Source organism: Rhinopithecus bieti, unplaced genomic scaffold (assembly GCF_001698545.2).
Source record: "Rhinopithecus bieti isolate Rb0 unplaced genomic scaffold, ASM169854v2 scaffold_7212, whole genome shotgun sequence".
Classification (NCBI taxonomy): Eukaryota; Metazoa; Chordata; class Mammalia; order Primates; family Cercopithecidae; genus Rhinopithecus; species Rhinopithecus bieti.
The window spans coordinates 5,457,517-5,479,258 of record NW_016806198.1 but is presented as its reverse complement, the minus strand read 5'-3'; the positions used below and the strand labels follow the sequence as shown (position 1 = coordinate 5,479,258).

The 21,742-nt window shown below is 35.5% G+C and overlaps 1 protein-coding gene across 17 annotated transcripts in view; it reads left to right on the top strand.

The window, feature by feature from the left end:
- The first annotated feature begins 320 nt into the window (after positions 1-320).
- Positions 321-21,742, top strand: part of PHF20L1 (PHD finger protein 20 like 1) — a 73,215-nt gene continuing 51,793 nt past the window's right edge. For 11 of the 17 annotated variants that reach the window (XR_001886223.1, XM_017875156.1, XM_017875154.1 and 8 more), the window contains exons 1-4: positions 321-632; positions 2,776-2,891; positions 19,241-19,412; positions 19,565-19,649. Coding sequence is in view for 16 of the 17 variants with exons in the window: in XM_017875156.1 (XP_017730645.1) it covers positions 2,809-2,891; positions 19,241-19,412; positions 19,565-19,649 (340 nt within the window). In the remaining variant the exon portion in view is untranslated. Of the gene's footprint in view, positions 633-2,771; positions 2,892-19,240; positions 19,413-19,564; positions 19,650-21,742 lie in introns of all 17 variants that reach the window. The other 6 variants (XM_017875155.1, XM_017875153.1, XM_017875149.1 and 3 more) reach the window with 2 other exon arrangements.

The following is a 21,742-nucleotide window of genomic DNA, read 5'->3' as shown; positions in this document are numbered from 1 at the left end:
CTTGATGTGGAATGGGGTGGATATCTAAGAAAGCATGCAGTGCATTTGAAAAAGTTTGCCAAGGGTCCTGGGTAGAGGGGTTTGGGGGACGTGGTTCCCAACGAATCAAGAATAACAAGCAATGCCCTTCGTCCTCAAATCTCAAAGGTCAAACACTTCACAACTACCAATAGGTACCAAGAGCTCGCGTTCTTTCCTCCACTAACCACAGCCCCGCCCGCCAGCGGTCCATCAACTACCGCAAAGCCCCGCCTCCCACAGCGGCCCGCCAATCTGCTGCCCGGTCCGGGCCCAACCCTCGCGAGTCACGTGACAAGGCCAGGCCCGCTTCCGGCACGTCGCGGGCGGCTGACGTCGCCGGGGCCCGGCGTCGCGTCAGGGCTGGCCGGCGGCGGAGGCGGTGGCGGCGGCGATGGCAGTGGACCCTGAGCGAGCTTGAGGGCTCGGACCCAGCTCCCTCCCGCGAAACCTTGGGCCGATCCGGCGCTGCGGCCCCAGCTCGCTCCGCTCCTGCTCCCTCCCCGGCCGCTGCCTGGGCGGAGGCAGAGGGAGAGGCCCGGGCTGGCCGCCCTGCTCGTACCCCAGCTCGGCCCCGGACGGCCCGGCTGCTGTGCAGAGAGGAGGCCGAGTCGGTAAGAGGCGGCGGCGGCTGAGCCGGGAGGCCGCCGGGCCACCGCCGGGCCGCCCGGGACGCCCCCATTCTGGTGTCTCTCTCTCCGGCCCGCTCCCCTCCCGTCTCCCTCCCCGTAACTTGCCGGCCCTATTGTCTGGGCGCCGCCGCTCCCCCTTCCCCTCCCTTCCTAACCCCCCTGCCGAGGGCCGGATGGCTGTCAAACCTGGAGGCTTCTCCAGCTCCCTGCCAGCCCGGTCTCAGCCTTTCCTGCCTGTCTCTTGCCATCCCCTCTCTGGCCTCACCTCCTCACCTTTTTTGGCCTGGCGGTCATTCTCTGACCGTTGCTTTACATTATCCGTCTCTATGTCTTCTTGCTCATTTCTTCTTCTCTCTCGTCATCTCTGAAAACTTCCACTGTTCTATTTCTTGCCATTCTTTGCTCCTTTCCTTTCTGTTTTTACTCCTCTCCGTGCTCTCTGCCTTCTTTGTGCTTCAAGTTTTACTCCCAGTAGACTGTCTTACTTTATAAAAGTTCCTTAATTCAAGTCCCTCTTCATCCTTCCCTCTTCAAACCTAAGACAAAGGAAAATCTTGTTTTTTTCTGGTACTTCATCCCTGAGTGTCAATGGGGGATTATACTTATTCAATCCATTGCTTAATTATGGGCTGTAAGTTTGATCCTAGAAGATGTTAGTGTACCTTTACTACCTCTTACTGAATTCTTCCTGTGACGGACAGCAGAAAAGGTTGATTCGATTTCTACACACTTAAGTAACTGCCTTACATGTTGCACACTGACAAGACCTCTGTTAGAAATATTCATACATTTGTTCTTTTGCACCACCTACACCCTGGGCAAGCTCCCTGTTAACTTTTTAATGCTTTAATATTTGCTTATGCCATAGCAGGAGGATACTCACTTTCCCCCTCCAACCATGAGTATTTGAGTTCGCATATTTTCATGGCCTGTATTGATGCTATTTTTTCCCTTATCTATCGGGCTCTTTCAAAGAGAAAAGAGGGAGCAGTTGAAATTTTATATTTGCTGTTCTGTTTTGTCTATTTTGAATTGTGACAAAACCATTATAAAAAATGACAAGTGTGTGTGTTTCTTTTTTTCGTTTTAAACTCTAGGGAACGTAGTCATTTAGTGATTTCAAATATTGAAGGACATTTTAGGGATCTCTCCTTGCCCCTGATAACAATCAATTTACATTTCTAATTATGAGTTATGTTTTGATTAGGTTATCTCAAAATGTATTCAGATTCCTCATATACCCATTAGTGAAAGAGAGGCCACCTCAAATGTGCTCGGTGGCCAGTGTGGCCCAAAATATAGTACTTTGCATGTGAACGACCTAGGGATACATAGGTACTCCTTTGCAATTTTTGTTCTAGCATTACAAGCACTTTTATTATCAATGTGGACACTGTCTATATTGAAATATAGTAGAAATACTCAGAGTTAACAAAAGCATGTTATTATTGCTTGTTGAATGTGAAGTATAAGAAAGCAGTCTCTTTTGTAACACTATATGTTAAATTAAAATTATTGAATTATGTGCTGCCAAGGTGGGAAATCATGAGTAATAAAAAATCCTAATCCCAAGAGGAATTAGTGGTATCTTTACTGGCAGAGGATTGTGCCTACTGTTTCCTCCATCTTTGTGTGCTGTAGGGCCTTATCTAGTGTTTTGTATTATGAGGCACTCAACAAATATTTGTTGAAATTAAAAAATTGATTTTGTTCTCAAGAATTTCAGTAGTCGTATTCCAGAACATTCAGCTGTCTTAATTTTTCAAAGGCAGGAAAGCATTTTCAGCTGTCCCCGTGGAGAATTTTCTTGGGTATCTTCAAGCTAAAATATAAAGCATTTTAGCTATTAACAATTTTAAGTCTATTTATTCATTCTTTTAGATAGTTATGTTTTCTTTGTTCTTTTTCTTAAGTCATTATCAAGATTGCCTGCAGATTGCACAGAACTTTATATAGAGATGTTGGTAATACTCCTTCAAATTTCTTAACAATTTGGCAAGTATTTTATATTCCCATGTATTGTTTTAGAAATTCTGTTTAAATTTAATTTTACCTGTTCCCTTATACTCTACTTCCTATGCATTTTCTGCATCGGAATCTAACTTTTTTCTTTCTCTTGAGGTAGTGAAAAGAGAATACTGAAGAATAGGATCTCAAGATGAGTAAAAAGCCCCCAAATCGCCCTGGAATCACTTTTGAGATTGGTGCTCGTTTGGAGGCACTGGACTACTTACAAAAATGGTATGGAAAATATAGAACTTTCACCTAAATATCACAATATCTGTAGCCTTACATATGTTAATTAAGACAGTAAATTCCACTGATGGTAGCAGAAACATCAGTGTATTCACATTTTGATTACACATATACGTTGTTTTTTAGTTTTCCTACTCTTTAGTCTTTTTCGGTTTAGCATTTAAAAACTATGTCTAGTCAACTGACTAAATTATTTAGTACAATCATTTTTGGTGTTTGAGAAATGAAAATAATTGTCTAGAGTGTGAGGTTTATGTAGACCTCATATATACCTCACAGGAGCTATATTGGTGGAAGTAGAGAGAGGAGTAATCCAGAGAACCAACTTCTCAAGTTTTGGATACATTTTGATTTAAATCGGTATTTTTGGTATGTCAGTGGTAGTCTTTCGAACTACAGAGTATATTAATGGTTAGCATAGCATTTTTTCATAGTGAACACTTTCAAAAACGTCTCCACTATTTGTTATCTCACCTAAAACCAAAATCACACTTAACCTCCTATTTTCCCTGGAGGGCCGTAACCTAAAGGCAGGTTGTTGCTGTCTCCAGTGCACAATAGGCTGTCCTTTCAGAACTATGTGTCTCCCCCTATTCTGGCCATCGTGGTAAGTGGTAAATGTAAACACCTCCCAACATAGCCTTTATACAGTGGTTAGGAAAAATTAATGAATTGGTGTAAAACTACCATCTGGAAAGGACAGAAGGAGAAGCTACACGCGGGGGTCCCTGGGCCAGAGTAGGAATGAGGAGGATTCTCCTTTCTCCTAAGGAGCGTGTTCCTCATTTGGGTTAAGTGGCCCCTCATTCTGCTATCTTGGCAGATGTCTTTTTGTTGCCATTCGCAGGCTCCTAACATGAGAGGGGCATTAGAGGAGTTCCGCTTCTGGGAGGAATGCTGCCTTTGTTCCTCTTGAAGCCCATTTATTTTGATGCGAGCTCTGGTTTATCTGGTCTTGGAGTTTCCCAGACTTTTTGACATTTTCTCTCATTTAAAACCATAGTGGGCATTTTGTAGATTTACTTTTGATTGATTTGTATTGTCAACTTCCTGAGTTGGCAATGGCAGGCAGAGAAATCTTGTTTAGTCATGATATTTGACTGTATAGACCAGGCTAGGGTTTCTCTCTCTTAACATCTGGCATTAGAGCTTGGCACATATCTCTGACCCCAGCTTAATGACCTATTGTTTTGAGCTCCGCTTTAGGACAGTTTGAAGCTACAATTTGAGATAGGGAGGTTAATTGATACTATCTCTAGGTGAAGAATGTACATGGTAGTTCTCAGGAGGGGTTTGGGAAGCACCTGGGAAACTAGGCAGTAGCATCTCTCCTAGTAGTGACGATCAAAATGTCTCCAGACATTGCCAAATGACAACTGGAATGAGGGTGGGTGGCGGTAAAAATGATTGAGAAACTCAACATTAGAACATACAACAAAAAATGCTAGTTGAGGCAGCACTTGGCTATCTTGTTCTCATTTGATCAAGAGAAGCTTTTTACTCCAAAGGCATACTACTGAATCTCTGTGTGATACAAGGGTATAAGAAATAATACTTGTTACTTCTTTGATGTTACTCTTAAGTGATTTATTTATTTTTTAAGTTACTGGCTTTGTGACTTAGTTAATTCGTATTAATATATTAGGCTTCCCAACTAACAGTGTTGCAGTTGAACTAGCTTCCAGTTTTGGAGAAACACATAGTTTATTCTGTCAGTAATTTTCAGGGTTATTAATATAACTTTGATATTAGTGAGAAATTTTCTTTTGGTAGTAAAATGTTTTCTTACTTAGAAGCTGTTAAATTTATGATCCAGTAGTTTAAAAGACTACAAAAAAGAACTTTTAAAACCATGCTTGAATGTACTTTTAGAGTATTCTGTGCTTTTAGAATACTTGGAATTTCAGAGAACAAATGAAAGTTGTATCTTCTTGCCACAGAATTCATATGTGCTTATTTGAGTAGTGTCATGCAAATGTACTCACTGATGGAGTTTAGATTTAATTTTAATAACCCTGGTAATAGTAGTTCTCTTTAATGGAAATAAACGTTCGCCTGAATAATCACGTATCACTGAAACTTGTTACCAGTTTTGTTTTTATAAGCTGATTTATATAAAGATTTTGGCATTCTGTTTCAAGTGGCTCCTTAATTAGAAAAGGATTAAGAATATTATATGTATGTATTCTAGGTAATTTACAAAAATATTTTTCTTATTGTTGCTTATTAATGTCAGTAGTTTCAAGAACTAGTTAGGCTTAGCTGCCCCTTAAATTTAGTATTAGGTGGTGTGCTATTGGATGAACTATTTAATTACTAAGATGTATTGAATTTTATATGGGACACAAAAGTTCTATGAGATTAGTGCTCTTAACAGATCTTATTTATAAATGGGATAATAAACAATTCTTCATATTATTACATTTATAAATGACTATTTTACATTTCATGGAAATTCTATAAATTTTTGCATTAATATTAAGTAAAATTATAGGATTATTTGATTGACGAGAAACTGACATTCTTGTGAGAAGCAAAATATTATAGTTAATCATTGAAAATACACCGAAATTCTTTTCTCTTCTCCCACTCTTCTGTCTTTCCCTTCTTTCATATTCTATTTTTTGCATCCATATTGAATGCTTAGTCTTCCAAATTTATTCAATTCTTTTTGAAAAGTATTGAGTCATCTTTGAGATAAATGTAGTTTGAACTATTATAGGCATTGGATAGGGAGGAGCAGGAATGTAAATCTTGCTTACTGTCTCTATACTCAAAACATTTACAATAAGCAGTATATTACTGAGAAACTAACTTATCACATGTTGATAAATTACCTTTTGAAGAGAAGTGCAAAAGGAAAGTGGTGCAAGTGAAGAACCTAAAATGCCTATTAAAGGTTTTTCTTGCTTTTTTTTTTTGAGACAGAGTCTTACTCTGTCACCCAGGCTGGAGTGCAGTGGCATGATCTTGGCTCACTACAACCTCTACCTCCTGGGCTCAAGCTATCCTCTCACCTCAGCCTCTTGAGTAGCTGGAACTACAGGCGTGCACCACAAGTCTGGGCTAATTAAAAAAAAGATTTTTTTTGTAGAGATGAAGTGTCACTGTATTGCCCAGGCTGGTCTGGAATTCCTGGCCTCAAATGATCCTCCCACCTCAGCCTCCCAAAGTGCACTCCTGGCTGGTTTCTCATATATAAAAAAGGAAAATAGTTTCTGGTATGTGTCTAGACATAAAAGGATAAATTCTAAATTTAGTAGGTGGAAATAATCTGAAGTTAAGCTCTCACTTTTAGCTTTGGTGTAGATTTGATTTAACAGGAAGACTCAATCTGTGTTTCTCAGGAAAAGTATGTTGTTATTGCTTGAACAAACTGTATCACATAATTCTTAAAGATCAGAAAGACAACATTTTACCTTTTTAAGTAGTGATTTATTTATTTTTATTTTATTTTATTTTATTTATTTTTTTGAGACAGAGTCTCGCTCTTTCGCCAGTCTGGAATTCAGTGGCGTGATCTCGGCTCACTGCAACCTCTGCTCGCTGCAACCTCCACCTCCCAGGTTCAAGCGATTCCCCTGCCTCAGCCTCCCGAGTAGCTGGGACTACAGGCGCGCACCACCATGCCCAGCTAATTTTTTTTTGTATTTTTAGTAGAGATGGGGTTTCACCATGTTGACCAGGATGATCTCCATCTCTTTACCTTGTGATCTGCCTACCTCAGCCTCCCAAAGTGCTGGGATTACAGGCATGCGCCACCGTGCCAGGCCTTAAGTAGTGATTTATTTTTATTTTCAGAGTAACTTTACAGCTACATAAGAACACTCATTGGTGGTTTATTTATCAGTACTAATGAATGCAGGCCCTGAGAAGCCATCAAGAGGTCACTCATCTTAGTCCCAGTATTTGCTTTTTGATAAATGGATCTCTCCTACACTGACCAAACATAACTCCTGAGTGGTGTGAGCTGTTTTAATTTTTTTAAATATTATAGCTTTACAATATTTTAAAAACATTTTCTTTTAACTTTTCAGTCATCTGCATAAAGACTTTGACATGCTAATGTTTACAGCTAGCACAGTCAACTATTTTTTATCTTATTTTCATCATGTTTTTCACAACAAACTCTGTGCATCCAAACCTTGATATTCGGTTTTATAATTTCTGGGAGGTAGTAACATCATAAGAATAAAAATGAGTATAGGCGTGTTGATACAGAAGTATATTCGGGGAAGGAGAAAGTTGAGAGTTGAAGTTATATTGGAGACACTGTAAGCGGGTTGTTTAAATTTAGACTGTTACTTATTAATCCTATAAATATGGGTAAGTCCTTTAACTTGGTTTTCTTAGCAGTACAATGGAAGCAACGTTACTGGCTTTTATTTAGAGATTGGGTTTTAAGGTTCAAATAAGATTATATATTACTTTAAATTCTACAGATTGTTACATAATCGTAAAGCATTGAGGGAAATGCCAGGGGAGAGGGAGACTAGAAAAGTAAATCTTTGGGGATCTGAAGAGTTAAGTGATTGAGTTTTTAAATGTAGCTTTAGTTGACAAGAGAGTGACTTGGAACCATAGAAGGCAAAACATGTCATTGCAACAAGCTGATGACATTTTTTTCTTTTTCCTTTTTTTTTTTTTGAGACAGGGTCTTACTGTCGCCCAGGCTGCAGTGCTGTCAGGAGATCATGACTTGCCGCAGCCTGCAGCCTTTACCTCCTGAGGCTCAAGCCGTCCTCCTGCTTCAGCCTCCCAAGTAGTTGGGATTACAGGCATATGCCATAGTAACCTGCTGATTTTCTTTTTCTTTCTTTTTTTTTTTGTAGAGAAAGGTGTCTCTCTATGTTGCCCAGGCTGGTCTCGAACTCATGGGCTCAAGCAGTTCTTCCATCTGTCTTGTCCTTCCCAAGTTGTAGACAGTCTTTTTGAAGTGATAATAAAATCCTCATGTTTCCACAGTTTTATAAAGTTTGCTTGCAAGTATTAAAGTATCTAATCATTCTGAATATTGTTTAGTAAGAAAAGTGATAAAATCACACTGGTATTGACTACTGATTTAACTCCTGTTTTCTGATTGAAATTAAAATAGTTATTCTACGGTAAGCGATTGTTACGAAAACACAAGAGATTAAATAACATGCTCTGGTGTTAATCTTAAAATAAATTTGAAATGTAGAGTCAATTTAAAACATTCAGATGAGTTATGCTCCTGGGACTCTTTTGGAATATTTCTATTTAATTCTCTTCTAAATCTAAAGAAAAGGAAATATGAAAGATTAAAAATTGTGGAGATAACTCCAAGTATCAGAGTTTAATAGAACAGTATAAATTTGAATTGGCAAATGCTGTTTTCACACATTTGGAGTTTTTTGAACTGTGTGGAACATTTGCAAATGTGAGTTTTTAAGATGTTCGTGAACAGAATTTTAATAGTATAGGAGAATTAAGGAAATTTGCATTATAGCAAGTACAAATACTTGTTAATTTAAATAAAAGTACACATTTTCTGAATAAAAAGTTATTTTTTTTCTAATTAGATTTAACTATTCAAAGGAAAACACTACTAGACAAAGTTGTCCCATCTATATTTAGAGTAGGAGAATGGTCCTAAAGTGTAACACATAGATCAAATACAGTATTGTAGGAACACTGGGTGAATACTTCAAAAATAGAGGTTCTTTTGCTAATATAAAATGCATGCAATTTTTGTCTTTTTGTAATTTGGGATTCTTTCCATTTGTCTATACATGGAAAGTAATGATTATTATTTTGAGTCATTACCTTTGAAAACCAATGCCAGCCATAGACTCAGAAAAAATATACAGTTGTATGTATACACCAAAATAAATGAATTATATACTATGGTCATAAGTTCATAGAAAACTTGCACATGCCCTCCAGCTTAAGGACTCTTGTTGCAGACAATACAATTGAAATCTGTAAGTTTTGTTTAAAAAGTCCGAGATAATTTACATTTAGTCACAAATTTTGAATCTTAAGATCAAAGTGAATCATCCAGTTTAATTTTCAAGCAGGTCTGTACCAGTACACAAACATTTTACTTCTATTTTAAAATTTCCACAAAAGAAAGCCCCATAAATTCCTCTGAACAATGCTAAATATAAGAAAGCTTCCCTGTACCCTCCACAAATGTGAAAAGCATGATTAGAAATAGGGATAGAGAAGACTTATTTATTTGAACACACACCTGGTTTCAGGTAGTTCTTGCTCTAGTGTTCTTTTTTTTATGTTAATTCATTGTTTATAGAACTTTTTCTGATTTATAAGCTTTTTCTGCTTATCCTAGTTTTTTTGAAAAACAAAAGTGTTGGAAAAAATAAATTAAACTGGAAGTCATAAAATATGGGTTTTAAGTGCTATTTTGCCATGAGCTAGTGATTTTGGAGAGGTATTTCTCTGCTTTAATGACCTTAAAATGAAAGTCTTACATTTTAGATGATCTTTCAGGTGCCATTGAATTCCAAACTCAATTTCTTTTTATTGATTTTCACCTATTCAGGAATGACAGTTTTTTTTTTTAATCACACTTTTAGATGGTAAATAACACAAACTTGAGGCAGAGGTAAGACAGTCAAAAAGTCATAGGTAGTTCAAAACTGCTGGCGAGCAGTTTTGAACTACCTATGGAGAGGAGAAAATGAGAAAAATGTAGAAAACTGAACATAATTTGGAAAAAAATGTAGAGGTTTGAGCTATTTGGGGTATAACTATATTGGGCATGAAACCTTTTGACTCCCAATATAGTGATCTCTCCACTACAACCCATTGTCTCACATAGATTTCCTAAAGCTTTGAGCCCCACTTAACTCAATGGGCTCAGTGTTCATGGACCACCGTAGTTTCTGACCGATTGTAGTAGTGAGTGTATGTCTGGCATCTAGAAGGGCCATGAAAGTCCGGCAAGCCTATGTCACTCTTTTTCATTGGAATTAGAGGGCTTGAGCAAGGTAGGTACATTTCAAGTTTATCCGTCCTAGAGAGCTTTCCTCCTAAGTTTACTTTAGAATCAAACCTCCAACCTGATGATTTCTTAGCCTCCTTCATACATTTATAATGAGGGTAAAGTCCAGGAATCACAGGCTTACTATGCTGTGCTTTATGTGTGTGTGATCATATAGTGGTAAGGGTTGGAACAAGAGAAAAGACCGTTTTATTTGCTTTTCTGACATTTGGTTGAAGTCCAGCCATCACATATCACACACATCCAGCTCCCTATTTGTTACATCATTCCTGCCGAATGTATGTGTTATGAGATTTCACCCTGTCACATCACATTAGATAATGGTTTAGTTTTTAGTTGGGGGTTGATTAAAGCCACTAGCTGGGAAACAGTTTATCTTTTGTGGTAGTTAACTCTACTAAAAAGAATGTTTTGCAATTCTAGTTTTGCTGAGTAGACAGAAATGGCATCTGCAGATGCTTATGTTTTTAATTTTGGTTTTAAGTGATTTAAGCTGAGGGAGAAAATACTAGTTTTAATTTTAAGTTTTGAATATCAGTAGTACAATTTTTAAAAGAAATTAACGGAGTATTGAAAAGGCAGCTTAGTTCTGCTGTTCTTCATTAAGGTCCCAGTTTTTTAGTATTTTTACTGTAACTGTGTATTTTAAAGAAGTGTTGACCACTCCCTATCATTTCTTGCTACAGATCATTAGTCAGCACATAAGAATATACTTCTTATTAAATTAGAAATTGGTATGCAAGTATTATGTTATTTCAGTAATTATAATTACCCAACTTTGAGAGGATTGTTGCAGTAAAGTTGAAGGAAGAATATAGATATTTACTTAATATTCAGAATATCTTGAAAGTCTGTTTTCTTATTGCCAAGAAAGTTACCATCAATTAGAAATAAACGTATTTCTGGTACATCATGATTAGCGAGGGTACTGAAGTATAAACTACTTATATGAAATGGTATATCTACAAGGCCTTAACATAGTAACTTACTCATAAAAGGTACCCAGCAAAGTTTATTGAATTTTGTTGGGTTTAAAAAGGATGAATGAACACAAAAGTTTTGGGATATATTGAAATAACCTAGTTATCATTGCAGAAAATTATGGCAAATGCATTGTGACTTTTGGATTGAAAACTAAACATAAGATTTTATTTGTTAACCTAGTTTAGCAAATTTTTTAAAATTTATTTTAGAGTCACTTTTGTTTTCCTTTGTTCAGTAACGTATCATATCCTAGATTTTTTAAAATTTATGAGTTTCAAACGTGATGAAAGTTAAGCTACTTTGTTTACTCCAATTATTTAATTTTAATAATGTGATGTTTCATACTGAGTCATAGTTGAGATGTAGTACCCTTTTGTTTTGAGAAATTTTAATAAAACAGAAGAGCGTTTTATCTTTGCTTAGTAATTTTATGCATGGAGGATATTTATTTTGTACAATTATTTTCCATACTCTTTGGTCTAACAAAACCAACTTTAGGCATGTTGCTTGTATATGAGAGATTAAAATTAAAATTTTAAGAAAAAATAAATAGATAAAATACTTTGATTTTATAATGTTTTATCTGTTTTAATTGGTAAGCACCCCCTATATTGAAGCACTGCCATAAATGTAATAAGAACTGAAAATCATCAGTTGCAAGATGCAGCATCTGTAATGATTGAATGCATAGTCTTCATGGACAGGAATACCTCAGTTCAAGGATCCACCTGTTTTAACATGAGCGAGTTACTGAATCTTTCAGAGCCTCCATGACCTCCCTTTAAAAACTGGTAACAGTATTAGTACTTAATTTAAAGGGTTCTTTGAGGATTTAAGCAAAGTAATGCATGTTATATGCCACATGGTAGGCACTTAAACATTAGTTTTAATCATAACAGTAACATGAACATTCATTATTTTAAGAAGGTGTAGTCAAATGCAGGAGGAATCAATGTAAATTCATCAGACTTTAATCAGTAGGCATATAAACAAATATAACTATCTGTAGTAAAGTGTTTTTAAAGTGCTAAATATTAAGAAATATAACTGGGTGATTGCAACCTGCTAGATTTTGAGTTTCGCTAGCACAATTAAGTAACAATAGTTGTAACTTGAAAAAACTGTATGAAGTGCATAAACTTTGAGTCCAATACTCATGACAGATCATGTTTTAGTGGAGTAGGAAAGAAATTCTCTGTGGTCTAATGGATGCTTGTGGTAGGAGAAGGTAGTGAGTGCAAAGGATATGGTACAGGTGTTTTGATTTGGTTAGAACTGACAATGTGAGTGAATATAGGCATGGCAGGATTCAGGTGTGCTGGGTGGGGGTTGGGAGGAGAGAGGAACAGGAACTTAAATACAGTGATCTGAAGTGAAACATTAATTTACAAAGTACTGTCACAAGGTTCTAAAAGAGAAGACATAGCTAATTCTGTTCTTCTCTTTGTTGTAAAAGTTGTGGACAAGTAGGAAGCAGGGTGAACTGTCAGCTCATGCCATATGTGTATTATGGGAATCAATAGGTATGAAAAGACCTGAGAAATAATATGATGAGGTTCTTACACTTCAGTGTTGGAGAAGATACGATTTTGACCTATAAGCTGTCATCTGAATGATTTGAAATTTTAGACCATTTTGTATTAACATTGCATCGTGGAATATTGAGTTTGAATTAATCAAGAGAGTTTTGTTTTCAGTTTATTGTTTTTAAAGTATGAAACAAATGAACATGCAGTATCTGAAAGTGCTGAATTTAAAATACTGTAATTGTACTAGGTGATATCATTGCTGCAGTTATAATCAATGGGTGAATGAGAAAATATTTTTGAAAATTATAAAGCTTAATGTAAATTTAAAGTGCTTCCAGGAAACTAAAAATTTTAAAGGGTAACTAGGATACAAGAATATTTTGTTTGCTTTGGGTTACATTCTGTGTTAATTTTTGTTATTTGGCAAATAATCCTCTTACTAATAAATAGATGTAAGACAGCTCTTACCCTTCTATTGTCTAGTTCTTCTAATCTTTTAGTCATTTTTTATGACTACCATAGTTATAGATGAAGTTCTTACTCAAAAAACTATTTTGAATTATTAATCCTAGATCCCTAGGATTCTGCTAATATTTTAGTTATGTTTAAGTCATATTTTAGGTGTATTTCATACATACTATCCTTTAAAACATAAAGAAGTACTTTGTCCAAGAGAGCATCCTTGTTCAGATACTCTTTCTGTATGCTGGCATGTCTATTATACTGCTATCATGTTGAATTGTGTTAATGTACTTGATTCTTTTGCTTTGTTGAATAAATGAAATGAATGAGGAACTGTCAATTTCTAAATTTACATGAATTAGACATACTATTGGCTTATCTATATAAACAAGAAAATGACTAGTTAAAATGCATAATTGGAATAACTTATTGAGGCAGTTTATAAAAAGATGTTGCCATTTTGATTGATATAGTGCTTATTCAAATGATTAGTTAAATCCTAAATCTTTTCGTGAATTCTCATGGTCTTTAGGGCATTTGACAGCATATTCTGGCCCTGCTCGGTGGATTGCAACCTGTCGTTGAGGTAGTTATCAACTCTATTTTGACTTAAGTTCAGGAGATTCTAGGTTTTATCAGTTTATTTCCCTTGTCATTTTCTCATGGTTGACTTTTTTTTTTTTTTATCAATACAGATAAAATCTAGATATATATTTCAAATTAGAGGATAAATCAGAATGAATTCCTTAAATGCAAATGATGTTTAGTTGTATTAATGTTCCTACATTGAATGCAAAGAATTTTTTAAAATTAATCCATCAGATTATATTTCTGGCATAGCTGCATGCCCACCATTGCTTCCCTCTTTTATCCTAGGATAATGAAGCTCTGACAGTTTGAGTTAATAAATGATCTTGCCTTCCAAAAGTTTCTGGTTTTGTGAATGTGGACCACTTTGAAAATCTAATTAACTTGGGAATTCTCACCTCAAAAGAATACCCATACACATCTATACCAAGCACATAACATTTTGCAGGCAGCCTCAGGGAATTCAGTCTCCTGATCTAGTGGGTGAGTCCAGACCTGCCCCTGTAAAACAGTTAACAATGTGAGCCAGAATAAGAATTCACTGGTAATAATTCTCATTTTAGGTTTCTGTAAAATATGCGAAAATAAGTTTTAAGCAAAACATACTTATGTTTTGATAACACTTCAAAGTTGATACAATGGGGAACTGATACTGTATGTATACAGTATAGCTAACCTCTTTGGTCAGTTTCTGTTCTTACGAGATTATGGTGTCAGTCCAGAATCTGCAGATACTTCCACTCTCTGAAGAGTCTTGTACAAATGGGAGTCATAGTGTTAAAATGACAACATATCAGATAATGCAATAAAATGCTATAGGAGTTTAGAGAAGGTGAAAAACATTTTATTCTTGGTGATGGCTTTGCTCTACTCTAGTTATGGCTGCAGTTTGACTTTGCCATTAGAGGACAGTAATTCAAAAGGGTCCCACACTAATTCAGAAAGGGTCTCAAGAAATCAGTTGAGATTAGTAGAATTGAGTATGTGAAAATTCTGTTAAATTCAAGAATCATTTTAAAGTCTTCTCTATTTTGGAATGCTCTTCATTTCCATTAAGCCAAATAAACAATAGAGTCCATTTTAGAGTGAATTATTTTTCTTGTTAAGTTTTCTGAGGGTAAACTCTTCCCTGGGATTCAAGTATACAAGACATGTGAGAGAGCAAGGTAGACTCAGCAGTGGAGGTGATTATTTTCTGCACAAGTAGATGACATTTAAACAATGCATGAATTTTTAAGTGGAATTAGGCAAGGTACATAGCAGAAATTGTATGGTATATTGCAGTAATATACAAAGGATAAGAGAGCTCTATGTAGAATTTTGGCACTGAGAAATCCTACTTTTAGTGAAGTTGCCTTCTCTCCATCTCTTTCGGTTGAACCCTTGAGAGATGCCAGCTATGGTTGTTTTCTTTTCTCTTTCTCTCTAATCATTGTTACCGATGTCTTATCTCTGACTCTTTAAACTCTGAAACTTCAGTCTTCCACTTCTTGAATCTTTTTCCAAATTACTCATAAATGTCTGGGATCGGGCCTAATCACTATTCTTTAATTTAACAGCTTTCTATGATTCAACCTTTAAAAAAATGACAAAACAAAAACATTAACACTACATCTTCCAAATTCAATTAGAAAAATCTTATGTTTAATTCAGTCAATTAGAATAAAACATAAATAGTGCATCAAAATATTGTTGTAGTTCAGTATACAGAGGCATTTGTGAATACATTTGTGTTCAACAGGATTTTTCCTTCACTGTATGTATCAAAACATTATTACCATGAGCCATCTGCTAGAAATAACTTCACTGTGCAAAGCTATATGTTAAATTACTATTTAACGCATTTTACATGTGTTGCAAAGATCTTGATGTTACGACTTTTTTCCTCTGAGATGTAACTGGCAACCAAATTAAGTACAAACTTTAAGTCACTCCCTGTTATCTGTAGAGTAAACGGTTGTTTCATTAGTTTGCTATTTCGTAACCCTTCAAGTTTCAACCCCGCTAATAAGTCCCATCTGATGTCTTACTATTCTCCTTTACCTGCTTTACTACTTACCATGTAGTCTAGCCAAAAGGACTATTACTCTTTCCTTCAAGTGCTCCTCCAATCTCTGAATATGAGGTCTTTGAGGACAAATAACCATATCTTCCTTCTCTTGAAATCCTCCATGGCTGCTTGCCCAGCTCAGAGTTGTGTGATGGTTTTAAGTTAGTGAACACTGAGTAAATGAATTATACTCTGTGTATACACTTTGTTTGTGCTCATTAGTTCTATATTCTAGATGTCCCCTAGCAAGTCTAACATAAACAACGTCTCCCAAGAACCTTCAGTAAATTACAGATTTTCTATGGACTATTAAAGCATCTTGTATACAGTTTTTGTATACACTTACCAATTTTACTACATGTGATATAATCACTTAGATGGGCCTTATCGCATTTCTCCTTTTGGCATAGAGTACAGACTTTTGTTCCACTTAGTCTTGGTTTTTAATACTGGCTGCACCATGTGTATTCTTGGACAAGTCTTCATCTGTTAAATGTACACTATGTTTTCTATACCTTTGATGATTACCAAGATCAAATGAGAAAACATACAGAAAGAACAGTTGGTACTCAATAAGTAAAAAACACAGAGCCTGACATACCTGTGATAGTAAAAATTCTGATTCTTCTCTCTTTCTCCTAATCTGACCCTAAGCTAAACCCTTCAGTGATAGGAGTTATTTCCATTTTTTTTTTTGAGATGGAGTTTCACTGTCGTTGCCCAGTGCAATGGCACGATCTTGACTCACTGCAACCTCTGCCTCCCGAGTTCAAGGGATTCTCCTGCCTCAGTCTCCTGAATAGCTGGTATTACAGGCATGCGCCACCATGCCTGGATAATTTTGTATTTTTAATAGAGACTGGGTTTCTCCATGTTGGTCATGCTGGTCTCGAACTCCTGACCTCAGGTGATCCATCCGCCTCAGCCTCCCAAAGTGCTGAGATTACAGGCGTGAGCCACCGTGCCTGGCCGAGTTGTTTCCTTTTTATGTACCACCAGTGCCTAGCAAGTGCCTTAGTCTTATTGGATGTTCAAATAAATGTTTAATGAATGAACAGAAATTTGGACATTTTTGATAATGGTAATATTTCTAACACCTTTAAGATTCAAAATTTGACTAGTAAACATGATAAAAATTAAAATAGAGAAGAATCTTGGGTATCTGTGTTACTTATTTAATTCTTGGCCTTCATCCCAAGTGTGCGTATCAATTTCTAGATATTTATGTAGAGAGTACAGCATGCTATGACTTATCCTAAAGAGGATCCCCAAAACATAATTTTCATTTTGGTTGTTGCATCAGGCATCTCAGCCAGAATAATTTAAAATATTTTAGAAAAACCATAAGTCACTTTAAAATGCAATCCAGATTTAAATTATTTGAGCTCACTTAGATGCTGATTCTTTACTGAATTAAGTCATGTTGTGAAAATAAAGATGTGTTTGACTCTGTTACTGTGGGCTATTCTCACTTTGAGAAGTGTTTCAAATATATAGAGTTGTATACATTTAGAATATGAAGGAACCTAAAGAATAAACTCCTTATTTTTTTATTCAAAATGTAAATGATAAGACAAATTAAGCACATGAAATTAGAGGTGTTTATGTTTTGAGAGAAACTTAATTTTATAATTGATAGAATATCTTTTATAGTACTTTAGTGGCTAGTGAATGTTGAAAAAATAAAGAACAACCTTGTTCTAGGTTTTCTTAATGCTATTGACAATTTTGTGTTTTAAAACCAGGGCAACAAAAACAAAACCAGAGCAACACTGCAAAAGACAAGTATTACAGCATTGATTCTAAGTGGGTGGGGTAGGCATGTCCACCTCAGGAAGTATGTTAATCTCCTAAGTTTTCTTGTTTTATGCCTTTCTTTTACTCCCCACAAAAGACTAAGATCTAACAAGGCTATAATTGGGTCAACTGCCTTCTTTGTTCTGAAGAAATGAGCAAATTGCCTTTCTTTAAAGCTGCTTCTTACTCCTGCAAACATTCCCTGAATAGCAGTTTTGTGTTCTGTCATGTGCTAGGTGCTGGGGACTACAAAAGTAAACATGACTCGTTTATCTCCAGAAGCTCACAGGCCAGAGTAGCGTTTTTAACCTCATCTTTCTTAGCTATTTGCTATCTCAAGAAGTGTTAATACATTTTCATGATAAAAGGGGTTACATATTTTCTTGAATCTAGTAACACTGAATGCCTTATCTCCATCTCGTTGACTGCACCAAGAAATCTTTCAATAAAGAATGCAACCTAACTTTTTTTAATCCAGTAATTCCCTAGCTTATTTGACAAGACCCTTTTTTTTTTTGGTGCCACACACATATCAGTGTTCCAAAAGATAGAAATGTTCTGCAGCACCCAGTTTGAGTGAGAACCTGTGCAGAGATGATGTACAGCTATAATGAGATGAGTGCTGTCAGAGCAGCAGGACCCCCAGGAGTTAGAGAAGTCTTCACACAAGCATTCTGTGTTTGACCAAGTCTGCAGGGATTTGTATACAAAGGAAGGAAAGGGTGTTTTAGGGATCTGCAGAAAAAGTAGAATGGAGAATAGCACAAATGTGTGAATGCTTGACACAGAGCCTTGTATGTTTGAGGAAAATCCAAGAACTCAATATCGTTAGATCAAAGTGGGGTTGAATGTCAAAGATGGAAGAAGCTCTACCAGAGAATGATCCCTGAAATGTCTAAAAAACTCTGAATAGCAAGATTGAGCTATAAATTAGGTAGTAATCAGTTCCTACATTTCAAAGTTATATAAAGTCCATTGTACTTTATATTTAAAGCTAGTTTTCCACAGGGAAAACAAAGATTCTGAATTTAGCAAAAACTAGCAAGAATATGGGATAAACTGTATGGTTGAATCATCCACTGTGTGCTGCTATTGAGTTCTGAATGTTATTTAATCATGCTTTAAAAAAAATTGAGTCATCTGTTAACATTTTAATACAGTACATCAAGAATGACGAAGCAACTTTCCTTGTAAAAAGTTTTAACGAATTCCTATTTTGGAATTACAGAATTATCACACATCAAGACAGAACAAGGAAATATTTTATATTTTAAATTTAAGGTTTTACTGAGCCTTGCCATCATTGTTGTGCCTTATAAAATATTGATAAATACAGAAAATAAGAAAGTGAGCTTATGCCATATAAAGACAGTGTACATGCTGATATATTTTTTGCTAGACAAAATTTACATATTTATATTTATGCTAAGTAGAGTGCTTATTTTTTACATTTTCCCCACATTGTAAATTCTTTGTAAACACCACATTCAGTGACTACATAATATTTCATTTAGTGTATATATCATTGTTTGCGTAGCTCTAGACAATCTTCAGTTTTTCCAATCATATATTTAGATGGTTTGTACTTCATTTGTTATTACAAATAATGTTTTCTGTATATAATTCCAGAATTGGAATTGTTGGGTCAGAAAGTAGGAATATGTTTAAGGTTCTTGATGTATGTTACCACATTACTTCACAAAACAGTGCAGTCATTTATATTTCTACTGGGAGTGTATCAAGGAATTTATTCAGATCTTGAGGACAATCATTTATAAAGACAAGCAGACTTTTTTGATTAGTTTTAAAATATGGACGTATTTATTGTTTTGTTCATGGTTTTGATGGTAAGCAATGTTCAGCTAAATCTTCTATGTATAATACTTTGTACAAATATGAGGATTTTCTCTTGATATGAAGCATTTTGATTTTTGAGGTATCCATCACGAATTGAAAAAATTGACTATGAGGAGGGCAAGATGTTGGTCCATTTTGAGCGCTGGAGTCATCGTTACGATGAGTGGATTTACTGGGATAGCAATAGATTGCGACCCCTGGAGAGACCGGCACTAAGAAAAGAAGGGCTGAAAGATGAGGAAGATTTCTTTGTAAGTAGCAGATTTTTTCTGTTTGCTGGTTTTGCCAGCTATGTAATGACATATTTTAAAAGGATTCTGTTAAATTATACAAAAGCCTGTTTTTGTTAAGGAAATGCTTATTTAATATACATGGAATTGATCTTAAAAGTTGTTTAAAATAGGATTTTAAAGCTGGAGAAGAAGTTCTGGCTCGTTGGACAGACTGTCGCTATTACCCTGCCAAGATTGAAGCAATTAACAAAGAAGGTATGTGAAATGATCTGAGACTTAAAATTAGATTAATAGTAAAATTTCACTATATTTTAAATTTTAATTAGTGTGTGTTATATAATCATTATGTGTAACTTTTATATTTTCTGTAAGTATTCTTTTTTGGGAGCATTTAATTTGTTATATATGTCTAGAATAAAATGCTACATGGTGTGCTACCTAAGTAGTGTTTAAATTAGTAGACAAAAATAGTTGGTTAAAATGTTTCAACTTTCAGTTCACAGGCTTATATCATATGCATTTTATTTCTACTTTGTTTCTAGTTTGTGACCAAGTTCTATTTATGAGCATCTACCCAAGAGTGTGAGGAAAGGTTAAAGATTTAGGGGAATTCAAATCAGTTCAATTCACAAGTGAAATACATAGGATATTTTCTGAGGGAAGAGTATGGAATTTTTACCAATTTGAGGATTTCCTTTAGTGTGTCTCTCCCTGCTGTCCTATCATGAATTTCTACAGATAATTGAGTTAATCTTCTAGTAGTTTTTTTGTGGATATTTGTTAGAATATTAGATACTGAGCCTAAGTTGCTTAAGTAATCAAAAATGTTGAAAGTAACACAGAAGTTAGGCTTATTAGTGTTGCAGAAGACTGGGAAATCTATTGGACAGATCATTAATTTAAAACAGAATTCATATGCTGACTTATTTGGAAAGTTATAAGAATTAATAATTAAATTATTATTGAAAATATACCTGAATATTTTGTTTTTTAAATTTCTCATTTAAAAAAGTTATGGAATACTTGCACATGTTTTTTAAATTCAGTAATACATTAATTTTCTACTAAAGTTATTTCTTAAACTTGACCATTTACACTAGTCCTCCCTATCCACAGGGGTTACATTCTAAGACCCCCAGTGGGTACTTGAAACTTCGGAAACTACTGAACCCTATATATACTATGTTTTTTCCTATACTGTACATGTATATGAATGATAAAGTTTAATTTATAAATTAAGCACAGTAAGAAGTTAACAATAATAATAGAATAATCAAACAATATATTGCAATAAAAGTTATATGAATGTGGTCTCTCTCTTTCTTCCTTCCTCTCTCTCTCACTCTCTCTTGTCTCTCTCTCATGAAATACCTTATTGTGCTATACTCACTCCTTTTCAGACCGCGGTTGACTGCAACTGTGGAAAGCGAAATCGTGGATAAGGGGGATTTCTGTATTCATTGTTATTACTAAAGAAACAAACATTGAGTGACAGCTTCTTGGCAAGAAGGGCATTTAATCTAAGTAAGGGGACATTTCCTTTAAACTGAGTCTTAAAAGACAACTAAGTTAGCTAAAGAAGTGATCAAAAGGCTTTTCTGGTGGAATAAATATGTGGAAAATAACAGAAGTGGGAGAGGAATGCCATGTCATTTTAAGGAACTGCAGGTTGCTTAGAATGAAAGATTTGTTTAAAGGTGATAGAATAGCTGGAGTACAAGTTGGAGGGAAAGGCAAAGATTGGTATGTGAAGTGTCATGTAACCTTGCTAAAGAATTAGAATTTTATTTGGAGGTGATGGGAGCCATGGAAGAGTTTTTTAAGCTGAGGATTTAATCTAACAACAAACTTGAGAGAAAATAGGAGGTAAGAGAAGACAGAAGAGGAAAACAGAGATATATTAAGGAATGTTAGGTGTGAAAAAATAAAAATCATAGTAGTCTAGCTAGAAATCATGATATAACTTTATAAAGACCTTAATCCAATGTATTGTTTTAATGAATTGAAATCATGAATATGGCTATGATTTTCTTACCACTGGTTACCCCTACAGAAAGAGTTGAGAGACATCTTAGTTGTTAGGTGTGCAGGCTGTTTCTTCTTTTCTAGTGGGGCCTGTATTTCCCTGTGCACTTACACTTCTGTGGAGCTGTGTTATAGAGCTTACATTCCCAGGTCTTATTCATGTTGGCTCTTGAGTGTCTAGTCCAGAGCCTAGCACATAGTAGACAGTCATTAACAATTTGTGGAAGTAAAGGAAGAAGTCAAATCTCTTCTGTTGGGTAATAGGATGTACCCAAAACGAAGTAAAATTACACGGTCATTGCCCTCTACATTAATTCATAACA